This window comes from Ceratotherium simum, chromosome 25, assembly GCF_057802395.1.
Source record: "Ceratotherium simum simum isolate JZ-2026a chromosome 25, ASM5780239v1, whole genome shotgun sequence".
Classification (NCBI taxonomy): Eukaryota; Metazoa; Chordata; class Mammalia; order Perissodactyla; family Rhinocerotidae; genus Ceratotherium; species Ceratotherium simum.
In genome coordinates this window covers 37,695,385-37,718,933 of record NC_141924.1, presented here as the reverse complement: position 1 = coordinate 37,718,933, position 23,549 = coordinate 37,695,385, and the positions used below count along the sequence as shown (strand labels likewise).

Sequence of the window (23,549 nt, the reverse complement as noted above, 5' to 3'; positions counted from 1 at the left end):
ATAAAACATGTAAGTCTAAGAAATGAGCAGTACATCGCCTAGTATCACCTAGCCATGTAGACCTTAGAAAATCTCAGAGTGAAGAACTCTCTCTGTATATTGTCCTATATAGGTGCATAGACTAGAGGGATCAGATTGGACTATTTGATCACTATATCAAAATTCTGGTGTATCTAAAACCGCCCTTGGATTCTACCCTCCAACTCCTTCTAGACTGCTGTCTTGGTTCATTGTTTTTTTTTGTTCCTTCATTTAGGCATTTGCTCGATCATTCATGTTCTCATTCATCCATCTAATATTGAGTGCCTGCTCTGTGTCGAGTGCTGGTCTAGTTACTGTGGACAGTATTCTTCAGTGAACAAAACAGATAAATCCCTGCCATCGAGGAGCCTTGTATTTGTGTGGGAACAATGAGACTCATTTCTGAAGAGTGTGATAGTCATTAAGATGATTTATGCCTAGTGTCACTTTGGGCCTTCACACCTTCAGACCTGACCTTTTACAATATATGATATCTTTTACATATGGTACAAGTTATAAAACTGGAGAGCTCTGAGAAGGCAGGGATTAATATAGCCTGGAGAAATTGGGGCTATCTTGTGGAAGAACTGGAATTTAAGCTGGAGGTGAGGGAGAACATTTCAGATAGTGGCAACATTAGGTTGTTGGATACAAATTTGGTTTATACCTAGAATAATGAGACCAATACCAGTAAGGGAATTTTGAAATTTCAAACAATAAAGATATCAATATTACCTAGAGGATTCTGAAGTTTAGATAGTAAAGATGGGTCAAATTTTTGACAGGTTTGAATACTAGGCCAAGGATATTGGAATCTAGTTATTCTTGTTTTAGAGAAATACTGTAGATTCTTGATGAAGAGTAGTAACTGAAAATGTAAGGAGAGGTGGGGCCAGCCCAGTGGCGTAGTGGTTAAGTTCGTGGGCTCCGCTTCAGCAGCCCAGGAGTTTGCAGGTTTGGATCCCAGGTGTGGACCTACACACTGCTCATCAAGCCATGCTGTGATGGCATCCCATATACAGAGTAGAGAAAGATTGGCACAGATGTTAGCTCAGGGACCATCTTCCTCAAGCAAAAAGAGGAAGATTGTCAACAGATGTTAGCTCAGGGCCAATCTTCCTCACCAAAAAAAATATGTATATACATATCGATATGTACGTATATACATATACATATATAGATATGTATATACATAAAATATACATAAAAAATATATATACATATATATATATAAACAGAGGGATAAAGTACTATGCCATGAACACAAAGAAAGATGAAATTTCTGGTCCTGACCGTGACCAAATAGTTCTGTGTCCTTGGGGAACGCATTTAAGCTTTATGGACATCAATTTCCTCACTGCAAAATAAACATTGAGGAGATGCTCTGCAAAGTTCTAGGGTTTTACAAGTATAGATTTCTGATCTCTAGATCTCTTCTAGTATTTACCCATCTGTGAATTGATGAGCTTTTCCTGTAGAAGTTAATGGTCTTTTATGTCAGATATCACTGAGGTTGGAGAGGGTGAGAGCAGGTCAAGGAACCTGGCTGGTGAAGACCTGGAGATGGTGGTTGTGAAGTGGGTACTGTGTGGTTTAAGGTGGGGTAGGGACTTAGCAGCCTGGACTTATAAAGAACTTGGCTTTGAGCCCTAGTTCTTCTACCCCTTAGCTGTGGGATTCTGGGCTACGTATTTCACCTCTCTGAGTTCTACCTGCCCTTTTGTAAAATACTCATTTACAAAGTTGGCAAACATAAGGTTTTAGAAAGAATTACTTAAGATAATATATGTAAAAACATTCTGTAAACTGTTTAATAAACATTCATAATTAGTGTTGCTACTCCTAATAAATGATTTCCCCCACATTCCGTAGTGAAATATAATGACAGAAGAGAATGTTGTTTTCCAGGCACTGCTGTCTTCACTAGATGCCAGGACCTCATCTGGGAGGTATAAAATGACTTAACAGGTGTTTGAATTCATTAGGCAGTTATACACAATTCTCTCTTTCCTCGTAATATCTGGTCTCTCTTGGAAAAATATAATGGAGCTTAATTTGTACTCACTTTAGCATATCACCTGGATGACCTGCATTTGTTTAGATTGTTGAAGGAACAAGATATGTGGGTTGATTTGCGATATGATGCAGAATAGAACAGAAATGGATTTATTAAGAAGTATGATCCTCACTAAAATTTCTGGTGTGTTTAGTTTAGGAGTTATTACAGAACCTGTTCAAGAATGGAATTTCCTGATATTACTTAAAAGGGAATGTTTGAGTTACAGAGGCTAAATAAAGACTCTAGCGCATCCTGTAATTTTTATTATTTTCTGGTTATCAAAATTTATAGCACAGTGTTAAGATTTTTCCTCTTTTGATTTTATTAATGTTAGACTTGCCCGTGGCATCGGCTGCATGAGTTTTCTGCACTTCTAAGTGTTGCTGGTGTTCACTGCTGTATTGAAGGTGCCTAAGAGGGCACAGCGACGACCAGTGTGCTTGAACAAGGGCATGCTAAGTAGCGGGCGAGAAGCCAGAGCCTCCTAGTCGGGTATTTTAACCAATCCCTTCCACTTCCCCTTTGCTTAGTCCAGACTTACTGAATGCCAGTCATGCATCTGTAAAACACTTCTTGCCTGTTTCCCAGCGGGGTTCTAAGGACCAGGAGCCAGTCAAAAAATGATTGACACTTTAGTCAGAGACTGTCCCCTAAACCACAACTCTTAAAGCAGACAGAATTCCCATTAGACGAATGCTTTTTGGACCTAATCCAATGATAATATTCTATTAAAACAAGTTGTCTAATCTTAGGAGTTAACTTGAAAAGAGAAGTGGATGTGGGGTGAATTGCAAAATGTTTGCACGTGTAAGTTCAAGTTATTTAATTTTAAATAATTAGGGCATGGCAATGATTAGTGCTAATTGCAGCTGTGTCAGGCTGAAAGAATTATCTAAATATGTTTTGAAGACGAGAGATTTCTGCAGTAAATCTTATTTCACTCTAGGGTTTTTTTTTTTTTATTGATAATGGTAAAAATCAAAGATACACATTTTAATGAAAAAATACCAGATTTTAACCCAGTCTGAAATAATTTGAAATGTAGTACTTTAATGTTAGCTACAAAGGCTGGACATGCTTAAAAAGGAAGATTAATGAGGAGAGTTTTAATGGCCCTCAAAATAGATATTTAATATATGCAGAATTCTTTTTTTAACTAATTTGAAATAAGATCAAACTTTTGTATTGTATTGAAGTCTTACTCAAGTAGAGGACAAATACTGCTGTGACTGTATGGCTTTCACAGTTTTCAAGTTCCTTTCTGTTTCAGAATCTTCCTGTGAAGTTGCCCATAAACTTTCGGAACACTTCAATTCCCATGTATAATCTTTGAAAGTTAGTATATGATTAAAATTTCAAATCTCACATTAAAAGAAGGAAAGAAAGAAATTAGGTAGATGATATTTACACAAAGATTTCATCTGTTTAGATTGGTAGCCACCACCATTAGTCTCCAAAAATTGCATTTTGCCAAGTTGCTTCTGGCAGGAAGGCACTCTTGGACAGGCTATCAGAACAGAACCTGAACTGGAAAACTTTTTAGTATTTTTGTTTGTTCCCAAACATCTGGCTCATGGCCACTTGGCAGCTATATCAATCATTTCTGTTTCTGCGTAACAGGAAATATGCAACTAGTTGATTATTCGTAAAGTAAGTATAATTTGAGGATCATCCTTTTGATGATTAATTCCAGCTAATAAAAGTGTGCATTTAAGAAATGTTTATTTGATGGTACAGATATTAATTGGTGCTCTTAGAAAAGTTACTCCATTTATTTATAATAAATATTGCCGTCTAGGTTTGCCATTGTACTTTTCAAAAATAAATTAATTTTCAGAATAATAAGATGCATAGGTGTGAAAGATGGCTCTTCATGAAAGCTCGAATTATATTTTCCGTCTTTTCCCATATCACCCATCCCTAGACTCAATTTTTGTTTTTAGTGTCCTTTCAAATAACTAGCCTTAGGTTACTGATGGTATCAGTCCTTGCTGCTGCCTACATCTCTTCCTATATTAAACCAAATAGTCTACCCCACAAAGATTTGGAAGTAGAGTTGTTTTTTCTGTATTAGATTCTAATAACCATAACTGCCTTTACTACTCTGATGTACTTGAAAATTTGGCCTGGTAGTTCATTTATTCTGTTTTCTTTTAGGCAGGAGTGAGGGGGAGGATAGGTGGTGACCCCTTCTGCTTGCTTGGTAAACCCAGAATGTTCTACTCAGCTGATCTTGTAAGGATTCTAGTTCTGTTTGATTCTGCTCTGAATGACTAATAATTATAATGCCTAAGTAATGTGCCACAGAGTTGTCTGGGAATTTCTGAGTAGTTGTAATTACCAGATATTGAAGGAAGAATTATAAAATTGATGGATATTTTCCCAAGTGAATATTTTCTTTCAAAAACTCTAATTACTCTACCTCAGTTTCCCAGTCAAAAAAAGTCAAATGTTATTTTATAAATCAGTATGGCGTTTTGAGAATAAAGACAAAATCCGCATAAGAAATGTATGGATAAAGGACTGCATTTTTATCTGTGACAAAAAGTAAATAATCATTTTTTCCACTTTGACGTTGAATATACTCTTTATGTTAAGCAGAAGACAAGTGTAATTATAGTTCGGGAGCATATTTCCATTTTAAGACACTAAGCAATGAAATTATGCTTATTAATGAACACCTACCTGTACAATATGTATATTAAGTTTTATTTGTATATATAAAATCTTCTTTTTCTTATTGGTGTCTTTTGTATCTTCAAAGGAAAACTCCCACACTCATTAAATAGCTGTCTATTATGATATCTTGGAGAGAAGACGGCTGTTATCTTGGCCTCCCCACTGAGTGAAGTCTCATTATAATTTGTCTCTTTATGTTTCCAAAATGCTGGGCTCAGATGCTTAACTCATTAATGAGACTGGAACGCATCTCATAATGGCGGTTTGTCCCAGTAAAGCCACACAGAGTTAAAAGAATGTTGCAGTTTAATCCATTGGCGCAGGAAATGCATTTGCAATGCAGTTGCCCACTTGAGGGGAGATCGATAGAAAAGAGTTCCTTTTCCAAATTCAATTAATTTTGAGCTCTTTTATTGCAATTTCTCTCCATGGTGTATTCTTAAAGTACAAGGAAAGGAGTTTAATAAAAACCAAAAGTGTTTTGATACTCAAAGAGAGGTGTCTTCTTTTGTTTAAAGCATTTTTTGTTTCTTAGGTCACAAAGGATATTTTCTTCACATATTTTCTTCATAAAGGCTTGATTGTTTTGTGGCTAACCTGATTTGACCATAGCTCGCTGCCTGGTGGGAAGTGTTAAACCTCTTATTTTAAGCTAAACAAGATTACTCTGAAGGCTGGCATTCAGGGGCTTGCTTTTAGTGTAATGGGTTAGGGGCTGTGCACACCCCTTGCGGTTCCAGTAATTGAACTCTTTGGGTACTTCAGTTTCTAATAGTTAGCTCCAGAAGGAGCCTGCCATGGGTATGCAAGACAATCCTAACGGCTTGATTTCCCCATGTTAGCTTAATGAGGAAGAATGGGTCACCATGCCAACAAAAACACCATAGCAATGGGTTTAGAAGCATCCTTCCCTTGATATTTGCTTCTCATTTGGGGGGTTATAGTATTCTACACATGCTATAGAATGTCAGACAAAAACCAAACAGGATTTGAAATCAATATGGCATCTCTCATACTATATATATATGTATATAAGCAATTGTGGTCATTTAACCTGAATTTCACTTCTTTCTATTGTTCATCTTTTGATACTAATTTTGAAGGCAGTTAAAATGTTAATATGCACTTACATTGGTGTTAATTTTCAGTTGTTAATATTTCTTTGCTTGCAGCTTTCAGATATTGATGTCGAAGCCCATCTATTTAATTTCATTGAGTTTCTAAAAGCTTTTATTCTAGTAACAACCATTCTTTAAATAGACTTTCTTTTTTAATTTTTTTTTTTCCCCCCCAAAGCCCCAGTAGATAGTTGTATGTCATAGCTGCACATCCTTCTAGTTGCTGTATGTGGGACGCGGCCTCAGCATGGCCAGAGAAGCAGTGTGTTGGTGCACACCCGGGATCCGAACCCGGGCCGCCGGCACCGGAGTGCGTGCACTTAACTGCTAAGCCACGGGGCCAGCCCTAGACTTTCTTTTTTAGAACAGTTTTAGGTTTACAGAAAAATTGAGTGGACAGAGTTTCCATATATTTCACACTCACTTTCGCCTATTATTGGTGTCTTAGATTTGTATAGTATCTATGTGATTTAATTAACCAGTGCTGATACATTATTATTAACTAAAGTTTATAGGTTACTCAGATTGCCTTCATTTTTACTTCATGTCCTTTTTCTGTTCCAGGATGCTGTCTAGGATAGCATATTACATTTATTTGTCATGTCTCCTTTAGCTCCTCTTGATTGTGACAGTTCCTCAGACTTTGTTTTTGATGACTTTGACAGTTTTGAGGATTCATAGTCAGATATTTTGTACAATGTTCTCCACTGGAATTTGCCTGATATTTTTCTCATGAATAGAGTTTATGGGTTTTGAGAGGAGGAACACAGGTAAAGTGACATTTTCGACACATAATTTCAAGGAGTTAAGGGTACATGCTGTCAACATGACTTATCACTGTCAAGGCTGACCTCGATCATCTGGCTGAGATAGTGTTTTTCAGGTTTCTCCATTGCAGAGTTACTCCCTTCTGCTTCCTTCCTTTCCATACTGTACTCTTTGGAAGGAAGTCCCTATATGTACAGCCCACATTTATGGAGTGTGGGGAATTATGCTCCCCTTCCTTGAGGGCAGAGTATATACATAAATTATTTGGAATTCTTCTGCAAGGGAGATTTGTCTCTTCTCCCTCATTTATTTATTTATTATATCATTTATTTATCCGTATGGACTCATGGATTTTTATACTTTGGGTTATAATCCAATACTATACTTATTTTCTTGCTCAAATTGTTCCAGCTTGGCCATTGAGAGCTCTTTGAGTAGGCTCCTGTGTCTCTTAGACATAATATCCTCATCTGTATATGTGTGTGTGTGCGTGTGTGCACGCACGCGCGTCTGTTTTGAGAGCTTCCTCACTTTCTAGCACTACAAGATGTTCCAGGCTCATCTGTATATATCCTGCCCCAGTCCTAAAATCAGTCTATTTCTCCAAGGAGCCCTGGTTCTTTTTATTGGAAAGTGGTACTAGAAATTGAGATATGGACACTAGGTAAATCATTTAAGGAATTAAAAAACCACAAATTTTTAAGTAAAATTAGGAAGAATTTCTTAAGTATGACTAAATGAGAGAAGAATAGATGTTCATCTTAGGTTTCTTCTCTTTGTTACATTTTCTTAATATTCTAAATGTCCATTTTTACCAATGTTAGCTGGTATCATATGTCTGAACAAAGATTATGAGGAATTTAAAATAGGTTAATAGTTATGATTGTAATTGAAATAAGGAAAAAAAAAAAACAAAAACTGTTGTCTTTGGTGACCTTCTACTACCAAATCAACCCAAAGATGTTTGATTTTAAGCTTTGGATAAATGTCGTGTGTCATTTATTATATCAGACAGTACATGAAATATGCTTTGATACTCTTTAGATTTTTATATAACCATACTCTCCTTTGGTGAAAACCTTGTTTGTAAGTTACAATCTGGTCCACAAAAAGACTATAAGTTTTCGTCAGTGAATTTCAATCTATCTGAGTTATTAAGTGTTATGTGTTTATCTAGATATATGTGAATACTTTCTAATGAATGTTTGAACTCAATAGAAAGTATTATGGTGTATTATAGAGTCTATCTTGAATAAGTGAAAGAATTCCTTATAATCTAAAATGCTGGATATCTCACTAACATACTTTTTTATGCCCTTAATCTTTAAATTCTTTCCTTATAAAGATTTGATATGCCCATCCATTGAACCTCTTTATATCTTTTGAAATACCAAACATTAAAATTCTTTCATATTGTCTATTAGTTGCTATGGCAGAAAGTTTCTAATCCTGTATAGAGGGTAATTATTAACAAGGAAACCCATTTTTCCTTTGAAGGGAAACAGAACTACCCTGAAAACTTGATTATGGCAAAACTTTGATTAATCACACAAATATATTTTAGAAACAATTCCTAATTATACTTTTAGCCATGCTTCCTGTCACGTTCATAAAAATATGCTTTTATATTCATATTTTGGGGTGAGTCTCCCATGAGAAGTATTTTAGAAAGGAGGATGGCTAGGAGAAATCCCATATTATTGATATAAGGAAAGCTTATGACTTCCGTGATGAATGGTGGGTACAAAATAGAGGATGTTAGATTTTTTGTTATGTCTGGATAGCCTTTTCTCTCAGTTATTCTTATAACTTTCAGATACTGATTTTTATCTACTTTATTATTACAACTCTACTATCATTGCCAAGGGTTTAATTTGGAATTAAATGAGCCTTGTGCTTAAGTAATTTATTTTCATTAGTTTGCCAAAAAGTGAGTCTCACGATGGTTTTAATACTCTAAGGCAGAATGTTTACATTTTTCTTTCATTGAGTCTAAAATATTCCTTTTCAGTTTCCCTTTATGTCCCACAAAATCTGAGATCAGAAGAGAATATTGAAGCTGCCATCATGAATGGCAGTTTTCCTTGAATAATAGAGAGGGGAGCTATTACAGTTGATTTTTGCTTTTCTCTTATGTTATTTCTTTGGTTGAAGACTCTCATAGAAGAAAATAATTCACTACAGGGCTTCTATAAAGGCATCACCACTAGTTAATATGGCAGGGTCTTCTCATCAGCTTTGCTTTCATATTTCAGGCGATGTGTGGGAAAGGTTTTGATGTTTTATGATAAATTTCACATTATTTGTTTATTAAGGTATAGCTACATTCTTTTATTCCATTAGTGTTTCCAAAGACTGGAGAGAAAATTGTCAACCATGAACTTTATATTATTAGTTGATTTCCTATGTCTGACAGTTCAGGAAAAATCCCTCTAAAATTTTGTAATTAGCAATATATAATTTTTATTTTTTCCATAAAATGGACATTAGAGCTGATTTCCCTATTTATGTTAAAGGAGAACTTTTAAAAAGATGAACATATTTGAACTTTTAGATAAATTAAACTTTCATAAAGCAGATTTATATAATTTATATAATTTTGTAAATATATGTGAATTAAAACATGAAGGAACCTTGTCCATTCAGTAATTGACATGAAATATGTCTCATAAAAATTTTTTAGGGGTGCAGTAATTTTCCCATTTTTAATTCTACTTTTGGAGTGAAGTTGTAGTCAGGAAAATGTTCCTCTGGAACGTAAGTCGTTGCTTTTATGTGTACTTTTCATGGAGAGAGACAGAAAATGTTGTGATATAAAAGTGACAAGGCCAAGTTTCTGTATATGAGACAACCAAGTTTTTTTAAATGGCCTTGGAGTTGTGCAATATTGTTTAATTTATGAGCCTTTGTGGGGTTTTGGGTGTGAGAATTTATCATAACAGGATTTAAAATGTGTGAGATAATGAATTTTAGTTTGAGGGTCAGAGTTAAAGTGTCATTAATTTAAATGCCTACAAATATCAGTCTCTATATTAATCTTTGGGGATTCAAAGATGTCAGTTATGATATTCCAGATCTAAAAGAGTGCTTTTGGGTAATATTAGCATAACTTTGTATCCCAACTGGTAATCATTGTGTTTTTATCTAATTTTCTTCTGAAATTAAGAGATTTCCTACCAAAATTAAGGTAAGAATAACAAAATAATTGTAGGTAGATTGAACTGGTGCATGGATAAGTATTTTTTAATGTTGAGAACAATAATTATAAAAAATATAGCTACAGTAAATGCTAAATATAGAAAAGTATAGGAAGTAACAATCAGATAGTTATGTGCCCATAACCAGAATTTAGATTTGTTAACATTATTTGTATATTTGTTTCAAAAAATTTTTTTTAATCCAAAAAACATAAGTTTAGGCATATCAGATTGTCAAACCTTTTAGTTTTTTCCAATAAAATTTTGGGGCTGTGAATAAATAGCAACCACTCATAAATTTGAAGCCATCCTGTCTGTTATCCATTGATCCATCTCCTTCCTCTGCCCCAGAGATTTCATCATTTCATGTTTGGTATAATTATTTCTAGACTTGAAAAAAAGAAAAAGACTTCACATACATATGTATACATTTGTGAAAAATATATGATATTTTTTCCTGAATGTCCTATATGATTTTATAATATGCATTTTTGCCGCATGATTTTTCACTGGTCCTATTACTATATAATAATTTGGTTCATTTGGTTTAGTTGCTATATTGTCGTTTTCATGTTAATACATCTGTATGCATATATATGTATCTATATATGATATATATAGTTTATATATATGGCTTATTCCTTTTAATTGCCTTATAGATTCAGATCTATGGGTATACCATGGTTTATTTACATATTGCTCTATTGGAATTATTAGTTATTTTCTTATTTTGGCTTTTATAAACAATGCTGCATTAGATGTTCTTGTATTTAGATCTAAGAGGTTTTGTTAGAGAGTATGTAACTAAATCCAGATTACCAAATAATAGGGGATACAAATTATTAATTTTCCAAAATATTTACAAATTTCCCACCAAAACTGTATAATTTGTATTTTCCCAATATGTGATAGTTCTTGTTTCAAGACAATTTCAGTGACTTTTCTATCCAATTCTTTTTTTCCCCAATTCTCTTTTTTTATTTAGATTCATTTGAAATATATTCTTTTCACTTTAATTTTCATTTTGATTATCGAATGAGATTGAGCATCTTTTCAAGTGTTTGTTGTTGTCTTTTCTCTGAATTTCCTGTCTATACTTTTAAATCTATTTTTTCTGTTGGGTTATTTGCCTTTTGTGATTCATATTTAGGAGACTAATTCTTTTTCTGGGAACAAATCCTCTGTCTTCTCTGTATCGCAACAAGACTTGCAGATTTCAACCCTGAATTCTACTTATTACAAGGATCTCAATTCCTTTGTAGCCTGACCTTCATGACACTCATTTATTATACTAAGAATTCAATTTGTCCCAGAGCCTGGGAGAAAGCGTTATTTATGTTTCATTATGGTTTATTCATTTAGAATGAGGAAAATATGCCTTAAAACTTTGTGAAATGAAAGCCAGAGTCCAACAGTATTTTTAGTGTCAGTCCTAAGAATTAGACTTGTATAAATATGCAGTGATTCTCAACCTCAGCTGCATTAGAATCTTCCATGGAGATTTTAGTCCCGGCATTGATATTTTTTTAAAGCTAACAATTGATATTGATAGCCCCTTAGGTTTGAAAACTACCATTTAAGGCACTACGATTCTTCTCCTCCCAAAGAGTTTTTCTAGACAAAATAGAATATGCAGATCTCCAAGAGCACAGGATCTCTTGCCTCTCTTCTTACATGTGTACGTCCAGGGCCTAGTAGAAGAGTACCTGTCACATACAGCAACCTTAATGATATGTTGAATGAACTCATTAAGTTTTCACTATTAAATTACAATCATTTTCTTTTTTTTTTTTTGTGAGGAAGATCAGCCCTGAGCTAACATCCGTGCTAATCCTCCTCTTTTTGCTGAGGAAGACCGGCTCTGAGCTAACGTCTGTTGCCAATCCTCTTCCTTTTTTTTCCCCCAAAGCTCCAGTAGATAGTTGTATGTCATAGTTGCACATCCTTCTAGTTGCTGTATGTGGGACGTGGCCTCAGCATGGCCGGAGAAGCGGTGCGTCGGTGCGCGCCCGGGATCCGAACCCAGGCCACCAGTAGCGGAGCGCGTGCACTTAACTGCTAAGCCACGGGGCCGGCCCTGCAATCATTTTCTAATACTGCCAATCAAAGGTCATCCTCAGATCATGTTTAAGTTTCCTAGATTTTGAACTCGCATTGTCTGTGTGTGGATTTTACTAGTTTTAACCTCCAAGTTTATAGTCGCAACTCATCAGAACCCTCATGCCTTATCTCGTAAATAACCGTGTTGAATCAATTTGATACATCAAGCCAAGAACAAAGCAATGCTGAGGCTAATTATATGGTCACTTGGCTCCTTGTTGTAGCTCAATAAAAATTTGTTAATTTGATTTAATCCATAAATCAGAGCATAGAATAAAACCTTTTCCATGCTTTCTTTTCTTTCACCTTGTTTTTAAGGGCATCCCTAAAGGAACAGCAAGTGAAGTTAGAAAAGAGATTTGGTTTTATCAGAATCCTGTGTTTTTTTTGTTTTTTTTGTTTTTTTTTTGAGGAAGATCAGCCCTGAGCTAACATCCATGCCAATCCTCCTCTTTTTGGCTGCGGAAGACTGGCCCTGGGCTAACATCATGCCCATCTTCCTCTACTTTATATGGGACGCCGCCACAGCATGGCCTGACAAGTCGTGCATCGGTGCCTGCCCGGGATCCAGACCCGGGCCACCAGCAGCAGAGCGCGGGCACTTAACCGCTACACCGTGGGGCCGGCCCAGAATCCGTTTTTATAGGTGATAATTTTTAACAAAATTCTATGAGACAGCATTAAAGAGACTTGGAAGTTATGATTTCAAATTTAGGCTGATACTTATAAAGTGGTAGCCAATCACAAGGCCTTAGAAATTCTCCGGCTTGAAGCATTTTAATGTCAATTTCTTTTTAGCTGTTAGTTCATTTTCCCTTTAACAGTGTCAGTTATTTAGCCCTTACAGACTTTACTATTAAGTTAGGATGAATGTATGAGAGAATCTCACTTCAGAACTTCTTTAGTGTCTCTTTTTTTTTAATTGAAGTATAGTTGACATAAGATATTGTGTTAGTTTCAGATGTACAACACAGTGATTTGACGTTTATATACAGTACAAAATGATCCCACGACAAGTCTAATAACCATCCGTCACCATACAAAGTTATTACAATACTGTTGACTATATTCCCTATGCTATACATTACATCCCTGTGAGTTATTTGTTTTATGACTGGAAGTTTGTACCTCTTAATCCTCTTCACCTGTTTTGCCCATCCCCCAACCTCCTCCCCTCTAATGACCACCAGTTTCTTCTTTGTACCTATGAGTTTGTTTTTGTTTTGTTTTGTTGGTTCATTTGTTTTGTTTTTTAGATTCCACACATATATGTGGAAACATACAGCACTTGTCTTTCTCTGTCTGACTTATTTCACTTAGCATAATACTCTCAACATCTATCCATGTTGTCGTAAATGGCAAGATTTCATTTTTAATGGCTGAGTAATATTCCATTGTATAAATATACCACTTCTTTTTTATTCATTCATCTATTGATAGATGCTTAGGTTGCTACCATATCTTGGCTATTGTAAATAATTGTGCAGTAATATAGGGGTGCATTTATTTTTTTGAATTAGTGTTTTTGTTTTCTTTGGATGAATACCCAGAAGTAAAATTGCTGGATCATATGGTGGTTCTATTTTTAATTTTTTGAGGAACTTCCATACTGTTTTCCATAGTGGCTGTACTAGTTTACATTCCCACTAACAGTATATGAGTGTTCCCTTTTCTCCACATTTTTGCCAATACTTCCTACTTGTTGTCTTTTTGGTGATAGCCATTCTGACAGCTATGAGGTGATATCTCATTGTGGTTTTGATTTTCATTTCCCTGATTATTAGTGATGTTGAGCATCTTTTCATGTATCTGTTTCCATCTGTATATCTTCTTTGGAAAAATATCTATTTAGGACTTCTGACCATTTTTTAATTGGATTGTTTGTTTTTTTAATATTGAGTTCTATGAGTTCTTTATATATTTTGGATATTAACTGATTATCAGATATATCATTTGCAAATATCTTCTCCCAGTTGTAAGGTTGTCTTTTCGTTTTGTTGATGGTTTCCTTCGCTGTGCAAAAACTTGTTAGTTTGATGTAGTCCCATTTGTTTATTTTTACTTTTGTTGCCTTTGCCTGAGGAGAGAGATCCAAAAAAATATGGCTAAGACCAATGTCAAAGAGCTTACTGTCTATGTTTTCATCTGAACTTTAGTGTGTCTTGATCGTAGTTGTTATGTCAATTGTTTAAATGGGAGACTATATATGAAAATGTTTTAAAATGTAGAATATGTCATAAATTAATGCCAACATTTTATTATTACTTATGCTTTTCCATTTTGGTGATTTTCTCAGTGTTTAGACTCTTACATAATATTTATCATTGAAAAGTTTTTATTACATCTTTATTTTGTAGTTTATTGTATTTAAATATTCTTTCAGCATAATAAAAACTAGAACTATTTTTATCATATCTTCAATCTTAATGTTTTATTTTGATAATAATTTATTAAATTTTAATAAATTACTAAAGATATTTTATTAAAAATTAATGAATAAGGTAGTTTTGTCTTATGACATTTCTATCATTAGGAATAAAATGGAGTTATGTAATTATAAAGGCTCACTTCTTCTGGAGTTTCATGACTAGAAAGAAACCTGATTACATTTCCCTCCCCATGTGGTTCTGTTACTCGTTTGCCTTTCTTCTGGCCGGATAGCCCCTGTTGTTATAATGCCTTCTTCCTCTCCTCCTCTGTACTCACTCCCACCAGAAGATAATTGTAATAGAATAGCCTTAGTTACACTTAGTACACTTAGTTACGAAATGTACTTTTGGTATACATTCAAAATTGAATTGCTTTTCAAGATCAGTCTTCTTAGCCATGATGTCTTCACTCATTGATCTTTGCCAAGTGATATGTTTCTCTCTTGAGTAGTCTAAGAATACTCAATTATGTGATTGATCCATTAAGTTATTACAACTTTTAAGATATGATTTTGTGTTTTTTTCTCTAAAATAAAGAAATTTTAGGACTTTGCTGAGTAGAATTTCAGAGGAGCAAAAGAAAGATTTGCAAAAGTTATTCTTAGATGATAATGAGGCATTGGACCATTTCATTTTGCCAGAACAGACCTGAAAGTTGAAGATTGGTGATGACTAAACATATTACTCCCCATACCATTAAAAATTCCACACAGCATTACATGAATTAATTTTGAGCAAAAGTCTGCCACAGAGGTTTTTAACACACTGAGGCAGTTCATTCTGCGAGTTTAGCATTATGTGATCTGACATTAATGAACAATCCCACCTCTGAAAATTGTCCATAATTTCCTTCTGTTTGCTGTTTTTTGTTTTTCTTATTCTGAATTATTAACTTCTAACCTCCTTCTCCTTTACTTCTCTTCTTTTATATCCAGACTTACCCCTCTTTAAATATTTAAAGTGTTTTTCAAAATAATTTTGAAATGTAAAAGTGGATATATCACCAAAAAAACTCCTCAATGAATTACAAACTTCTTGTTTTCTAGAGATAAAAACTTCCAAGATCTTAGAGTAAGATCTCATTGATTCCTTTAAAAGTTGGGAATAACATAACTTGTGTTTAAGAGAGCTGAGTCACCAGTTAGGAGGAGACCATTGTGATAATCCAGGTGTTGGCATTTTGGACAAGAGTGATGACAGAAGAGATGGAGAGACATGGTCAAATTTGGGAGATATTTTGAAGTGAGTGAGAGGACTTGGTAAGGATGGAACGTGGAGGGAAGGAGAGAGGCTGTGAAGAAGGAGTTGTTTACATAGTATTACCGTTTTGTGAGGGGTGATGATTGGGGGAGGAACTGTTTAGTTTCGGGAGGGTATGAAGTCATGTTCTATTTTGGGCATTTTGAGTTTGAGGTACCTAAGTGAATATGCCCAACAGGCAATTGAATAAGTGACTGTGGAGATGAAGGAAAGTTAAGGTAGGGTTGTTAACATATGTGAATAATTTTTAAAATCATGAACCTTGCTGAGATGGTTAGGTCCAGAGTAGAGATGGAGCAGATGGTCCATGACCAGTTCTGTGGCTTCCAGCAATTAGGGGTGGGGTGACTGAGACAGAGTCTGAGGAGGAGAGTGCATGCAGTTGTATAAAATAGAGACTGTTTTCATAGAAGTTGTACATACACAAGATATATTTTTCTTTGTAGAATTTTTTTATTGAGATATAATCAACATTAAACATTGTAATGTTTCAGCATAATAAAAACTAGAACTTGTAGTTTGTAATAGTTTTGTGTGCAGCATGATTTGATATAGGTATATATTGCAAAATGATCACCACAATAAGTTTAATGTCCTTCATCACAAATAGTTACAAAAAAATTTTTTTCCTTGTGACGACAACATTTAAGTAATCTGCTCTCTTAGCAACTTTCAAATATGCAATACAGTGTTGTTAACTATAGTCACCATGCTGTACATTATATCCCTAGGGCATATTTATCTTAGAACTGGAAGTTTGTACCTTTTGACCCCCTTCACTGCTTCATCCATTTCACCCACCCTTGCCGCTGGCAACCACCAATCTGTTCTCTTTATCTATGAGTTATTATTATTATTTTTTTTAAGATTCCACTTATAAGTGAATCATACAGTATTTGACGTTCTCTGTCTTACATATTTCACTTAACATAATACCCTCAAGGTCCATCCGTGTTGTTGCAAATGGCAGGATTTTCTGCTTTCTTATGGCCAAATAATATTCCATTGTGTGTATAGATAGATAGCACATTTTCTTTATCCGTTCATCTGTTGATGGACACTTAGGTCATTTCTATGTCTTGCCTATTGTAAATAATGCTGCAGTGAACATGGGGGTGCAGATATCTTTTTGAGATAGTGATTTTGTTTTCTCTGTATAAATACCCAGAAGTGGAATTGCTGGATCATATGATAGTTCAATTTTTAATTTTGTGAGGAACCTCCATACTGTTTTTCATAGTGGCTGCACCAATTTATATTCCCAACAACAATGCAAAAGGATTTCCTTTTTCTCCACATCCTCGCCAACACTTGTTATTTCTTGTCTTTTTGGTAATAGCCATTCTAACAGGTGTGAGGTGAGATCTCATTATGATTTTGATTTGCATTTCCCTAATAATTAGTGATCTTGAGCACTTTTTCATGTACCTGTTGGCCATTTATATGTCTTCGCTGGAAAAATGTCTCTTCAGATCCTCTGCCCACTTTTTAATCAGATTGTTTGTTGTTTTTTTTCTGTTGAGCTGTATGAGGTTTTTATATATTTTGAATATTAACCTCTTATCAGGTATATGATTTGCAAATATTTTATCCCATTCAGTATGTTGTCTTTTCGTTTTGTTGGTGATTTACTTTGCTTTGTAGAAGTTTTTTAGTTTGATGTAGTCCCTCTTGTTTGTTTTTGCTTTTGTTGCCTTTTTTGGATTGTTTCTTAAACTAATATTTGGGATATCCTTTGTAAGGTTTCAGGCACCATTTTGAATGTCATTGAGTAAGATACTTCTATACAATTCCAGAATGTGTGCAGTAAGAGATCACATTACCAGTGAATCATTCAAGTTGGGATATGGTGTCCATCCCTCCCCCTCCCCCACTGCCTCTTCAGGGCTTAGATTGTTTGAGGTCACTAAATTCTTATTCAAGTTGAAGGAGTTTGTCAGAAAATTCTCATTAATTGTAATGCCCTTTGGCCTTCCTATCACAATTTTCCATCTTTCTCTTGAAATAAGTCCATTATTAAAGTCATTTTATTTTTAAAAAGTTGCTATCAACATGAAAAATTTGGGATTCATGAGGACTGTTATTAAATGTTTGATGTCTCTGGTGTCAGTGACAGCATGGGGTCACAGATGAAAGCCTGGTTTGTAAATTCTGCAAGGAGATTCAAGACAATGAAATGAGGACTGGCCTAGATGTAGTTAAATGCTGTTTCTCCTTTGAGCAAAGCAGAATCCTTCATATTCCATATTTTTTGGCATGCCTGCTCTTTGTTTTCCCCAGAATCTAAATTATAAAATGAAAGAATATAGTCTATATACATATTAATAGACTCTCTATATATCTATATAGTATATAGTGTATATATATATATACTATATCCCATGCGGAGTGCTAAGTACTACGTTTACATTGTGGTCTCATTTTGACCTGACATCAATTCTGAGAGGGAAATATATTCAACCCATTTTATAGAGGTCAAGCAATTGAAGCTTTGGTTATTGTATTTGAGAGAGGAACAAGAAGAAAAGATACTCATCAAAAGTTATATACAAAGTAGGATTCCACAGTCACTTTTTTTTCAGGTTAAAATTTCCCTAAGCATGTTTAAAGGAGATGGAAATGAAGTCATGTATTTGACTAATGCTGTGTTTTTAACTGTCCGTTTAAAAATGTTTTTCATCTCTAAATGTTAAGTGAAGTGTTTCCATGCTGTATTGACGATAATCTTAATTTTTTTTCCCCTTTCTTTTGGTTTCAGAGGAAGAACTTGTCTCTTTTCCTCAGCATTAGTTTGTTAACTTTCTGGGGGACCTCTCTTTTGGGTGCCCGTTTATACTGGATGGGAAACAAACCACCAAGCTTCTCCAACTCGGACAACCCAGCTGCTGATTCGGATAGCTTCCTGGCTCGCACGCTCACCTTCTTCTACCTGCCAACCAAGAACCTCTGGCTGTTGCTATGCCCAGATACCCTCAGTTTTGATTGGTCAATGGATGCCGTGCCTCTGCTCAAAACATTTTGTGATTGGAGGAACCTACACACTGTGGCCTTCTATATTGGACTCCTCTTCCTTGCCTACTATGGTCTGAAGAGCCCAAGCGTAGAAAGAGAATGCAACGGGAAATTTGTAACAAATGGCAAGCAGAATGCAAATGGACATGGCTGCCATTCAGATGTGGAGTACCGAAACTCAGAGATTAAGCCCAGCTTTGCCTCCAAAGTAGAAAATGGCATTAAAAATACTGCATCACAGAGAACACAACTTCCTTCTACCGAGAACATTGTCGTTCTGTCTTTATCTTTGTTAATAATACCCTTTGTTCCTGCCACGAACCTGTTTTTCTATGTCGGCTTTGTAATTGCAGAGCGAGTGTTGTATATTCCTAGTATGGGCTTCTGCCTCCTCATTACGGTGGGTGCCAGAGCCCTGTATGTCAAAGTCCAAAAGCGGTTTCTCAAGACCTTGATTTTTTATGCTACAGCTACGTTAATTGTTTTCTATGGACTCAAGACTGCAATCAGGAACGGAGACTGGCGGAACGAGGAAATGCTGTATAGGTCAGGGATAAAAGTAAACCCAGCTAAAGGTAATATTTTATTTTATGCTTTTGCCTGGATAGTTTACTCTTTCTGCCTTTTTGTATCTTTGCTTCTTGCCTTAAAACACAGTATTAAGGAAGAAGGGGTCCTTTTATGCAATGCCCATCTCTCTCTTTCTTTTTATTTTTTTAAGAGATGAGCATTACTGGGGCAGGCCGGTCGCGCAAGCGGTTGTGTGCACGCTCGCTGCTGCGGCGCTGGTTGGGATCCTGGTGGCCACTGACACACTGCTTGTGAAACCATGCTGTGGCGGTGTCCCATATAAAGTAGAGGAAGATAGGCATGGATGTTAGCCCAGGGCCAGTCTTCCTCAGCAAGAAAAAAAAGAGGAGGATTGGCAGATGTTAGCTCAGGGCAGATTTTCCTCAAAAAAAAAAAAAGAGATGAGCATTACAACCAATTTAGAGACATATCCAGCATTCCATATTTGGAATAGGGAAGTATTTTTCTATGTTCCTGACTACATTTGTCCAGAAGAATTAGAACTCCTGGTTTCTAAAAATATTGACTATCATAAGAATTTAGAAAAATGCTTGGTTTCCACATTTTAAAATACTGATATGGACATCAACTCTTTCATCATGTAATAAAAGTCAGGTTATCCCACTTAAGGATTCTTTAGCACTTCTGTTTTTCAAGCATCGCCTGAGGAAATACCACGAGATTTACACTGATGTCTTTAAAAGATTTGGAGGGAAGGCTACCTCTGAATCTTGGAACTGTGTCTCTAGGTGTCAGTGTGTGCGCACGCACGCAAGTGTGAGTCACCCTTGGCTCTGCAGAGGCTGAATAATCTGAGTGTTGCCAAGCAGTTAGCATGTTCTTATTTAAGAGTTCTTAAGTCACTTAGGGAAAGAAACTTTTCACTCCACAATGAGAAGATTGATCATACTTTTCATGATTGTTTTTGATTTAGAAAATTATTCTAGCAAATCTCAGAATCTATAGCCAGACTGGAAGGTAGCTCCTGTGAAGCATAAATGGTCAAAAACTGTTACAGTGACTTCTCTGGTTTAGGCAATGAACTGGTGGTAGAAGCTAGAGAGCAATTGAATGAAAATAAGGTACGTTTTAAGTGCAGAAATATATCATAGTAAATGGTGCCAAATAGTCTTGTTCTTCATAAGCCATTTTTTAGTTAGTTATCATTTAAACTATGGTTGCTTGCATAGCTTTTGAACTGTTCTTTTTCTACTTTTTCCAACACAATTCTGTACCAGTTTTCAAATACTGAAAGTGTGAAACTGTTCCAAATGTATGGAGTGGGCTGCTGATACATATCAGGATATATATGCAAAGATCTAGACATCCCAGAAGCAATTCTCACATCCTTATCTGATTACCAATTAAGTCAAGAGTTCAGTGAGCAACTACACATTTCTTTAAGCCAAGGAACTAATTGTTGGTACTTATAATGCTTCGTAGATGACAGGGATTTTAATGGGAGTAGAAACATTAAAAATTAGCTACTGCATGGCATAAAATTCCTCAACTCTCATGGAAAAATCTTTACCATGTGGCTTTTGTAGGTAGTGAATGCTACACAGTTTATTGAATGCTAGAACCCAAATCTTGCTGTAAAAATTGTTGCAATCAGTTCTCACAGATTGCTCTTCAGCTAGTTTTTCTTCACTGGTAGATATAAGTATATAAAACAAGGTTATGTTGCCAGTTTATTTTCCTGCTGTTTAAAACAGATACATGGTAAGGAATTAAAAGAAAAAATCCAGCATATTAATTTCATCACAGGGTTGTTCGGAGGATTCATTAAATTTATTGATTAAGTTTCAGGTTAAACTACTATAACAAAGAACCAAGATAATAGTGGCTTAAATAAGATAGAAACTTTATTCTTTCATGTAACAGTCTAAGTGTGTGCAGCCCAGAGCTGATAAGATGGCGCCGTGGGTTTTCAGGATCGGTGCTCTTTCTCTTTTGTTCCCTTGCCATCTCAGTAGTGTCACCCTCTCCCTGTGGTCCAAGATGTCTCATTATCACATCAGCACTTCAGCTAACAGGAAGAGGGAGAGAAAGGGCAAATGGTGGGTGTTCCCATTCTCTTTAAGAGCATATCACAGAAATGGCAGACACCATGTTTGCTCGCAGACTGTGGGCCACACTAGCTACAAGGAGGGCTGGGAAATGTTGTCTTTATTCTGGGCAGCCAAGTACCCAGCCAAAGAAGAGGAGGACAGATTCTCAGATGCTGGAGTATAAGTAGCAGTCTCTGTTCCAGAGTAGGCGAAAGCATTTCATATAAACGCCTAGATATTTTCCAGCATTAGCTACTATACTGTTGACAGTTATGATTCTGATTTTGATTAAGTTATTTTGGTGACATGGTTAAAATGCTTGATCATTTCTTCATTCATCCATTCACTCAGTAAAACAATTATTAAGCATTTCCTTGGTTTTCGATATATTTCCATATCTCCTTCCTAATACTTAAGAAGTGCTATAGTATTTAAGTACTCCAAATTTTATTAGTTAAATGAATACGTGACCGACCAATATTATAAGTCCTCTGAGACATCAGATATTGAATTCCTGAGCCCTCCACCATCACCTGTACCCCAGCTAACTGCTTTACTTACAGCCTTGACCATCTCAATTGATGGCAACTCCATTTTCCCAGCAGTTCTGACCAACACTTTGGGGCCATTCATACCTCTTCTTTTTCTTTCACACCTTACGTCCATTTCATCAGCAAATCCTCTCTGCTCTGTTTTCAAAAATATATCCAGGACGTGACCACTTTTTCCACCTTCACTGCTGCCACCACAGCCCAAGCCACCATCGTCTTTCATCGGGTTGTATTACTAAACACCTCTTCCCTGGTCTCCCTGCTTTTATTTTCTCGCCTTTTAACATACCTTGTAATGTTGTGTTGAAAGTCAGACATGATGTATCACGTAATAGGCACTAAGGTGAGTAGGCTTAGTGTAGGTTTAATGTTCATCTGGTTAGGAGAGGGCTGGGTTTAATGTTTGCTGTCACTGTAGGTACCAGAGGCTTCCTATTTGCTGTGTTCTTGTTCTTGTCTCCCGTGCTGTCTTTGGGATTCTGTGAGAACTCAGAGCCTGTTTTGCATCTCTTTCTGCTGTGATCCACTGTTCTTATCCTAGAGCCTTGGTGTGTTGGTAAAATGTAGGGGAGGGGAAGTGTTCTGTTATTTTCTGAGTAAATCCTGGTGTCTCTGGGCTGTGACTTTCTTGAGTATTTCTTAGCTTTCCCTATCTCCCCTTCCAGGTGAGACAGGAAGGCTAGTCGGGGCTGGAGTGAGAGGAATGCCTGTCATTCCCACCCTCCCCACCCCCCCAGCTCTGTGACAAGACTTTGGTAAGGTCTTTCCCCTGGAGAGTAGACCTTTGTTATGGAGAAGAATCAGGGTCTGTTTCAGAAGGTTTATTTTCCCCTCCTGTGGAGCCAGGAAGACATCTTTCTTGGCTGTGAGAACCTGGTGGGGTCCCTGGAGGCAAAACCCCGAAGTGTAGAGGCCCTCAGGAATTTCTCACTCCTAATTAAGCTAGTCCACATTCAGCCTCCAGCATCTCCTTGAAATTACCAGGTAATTGTTCCCATCAGTTTCCATCTCCAACAGCTTCTGCTCCAGGTAATCTCATCTCTGCTGTGACTCGGGATCTGCCTGTCTCTGCAGATGTCAGGGTGATGGTTGCCCTGCGACTTCAGTTCACTGATGGTTCCAAGAAAAGTCATTGATTTTTCAGTTTGTTTAGCTTTTTCTTGTTGAAAGAATGTGAGTGACGACTTCCAAGCTCTTTTCATGTCTGTGCTGAGCTCCTGCTTTCATTTTTATCTCCTTCGAGTCTATATTTAACCGGAAGCCTTTAATGATCCCTTAGAAACACAGCCAGAGTGTGGCATTCACTGCTCCCAGGCCTCCACTGGCTCCCCATTTCTCTCAGTCAAAGCACGCAGTCACAGACTCGACCCTGTGCTTCTGCCAGCCTTCCCTTCGCTCGCTCCGCTCCAGCCCCGCTGGCACGTTTGGCGGGCCTTCTATTCGCCATGTAAGCTCCTGCCTCAGAGCTCTTGCTCTTGTGCTTGCTTCTTCGAGGAATGTGTTTCCCGGGATACTCTCACCTCTGTCTCCTTCACCTCCCTCAGGTCTTTGGTCAAATGTTGCCTTATCATTTAGGTGCTTTATGTAAAATTGGCTACCCTTTAAAAAGTTGCAACTACCCCTCTGCCTTATCCAGCATTCCCAATCCTGTTTCCACGCTATGTTTTTCTCATAACACTTATTACTATTTGACGTACTGTATTTTGCATGTTTATGTGTTTATTGTCTGAATGT

The 23,549-nt window shown here is 36.3% G+C and overlaps 1 protein-coding gene across 1 annotated transcript in view; it reads left to right on the top strand.

Annotated features, from left to right (window-relative positions):
* TMTC2 (transmembrane O-mannosyltransferase targeting cadherins 2) overlaps positions 1–23,549 on the top strand; it is a 387,351-nt gene that overhangs the window by 164,084 nt on the left and 199,718 nt on the right. The window contains exon 3 of the mRNA XM_004417918.3: positions 18,390–19,218. Within this exon, the coding sequence (XP_004417975.2) occupies positions 18,390–19,218 (829 nt within the window). The remainder of the gene's footprint in view (positions 1–18,389; positions 19,219–23,549) is intronic.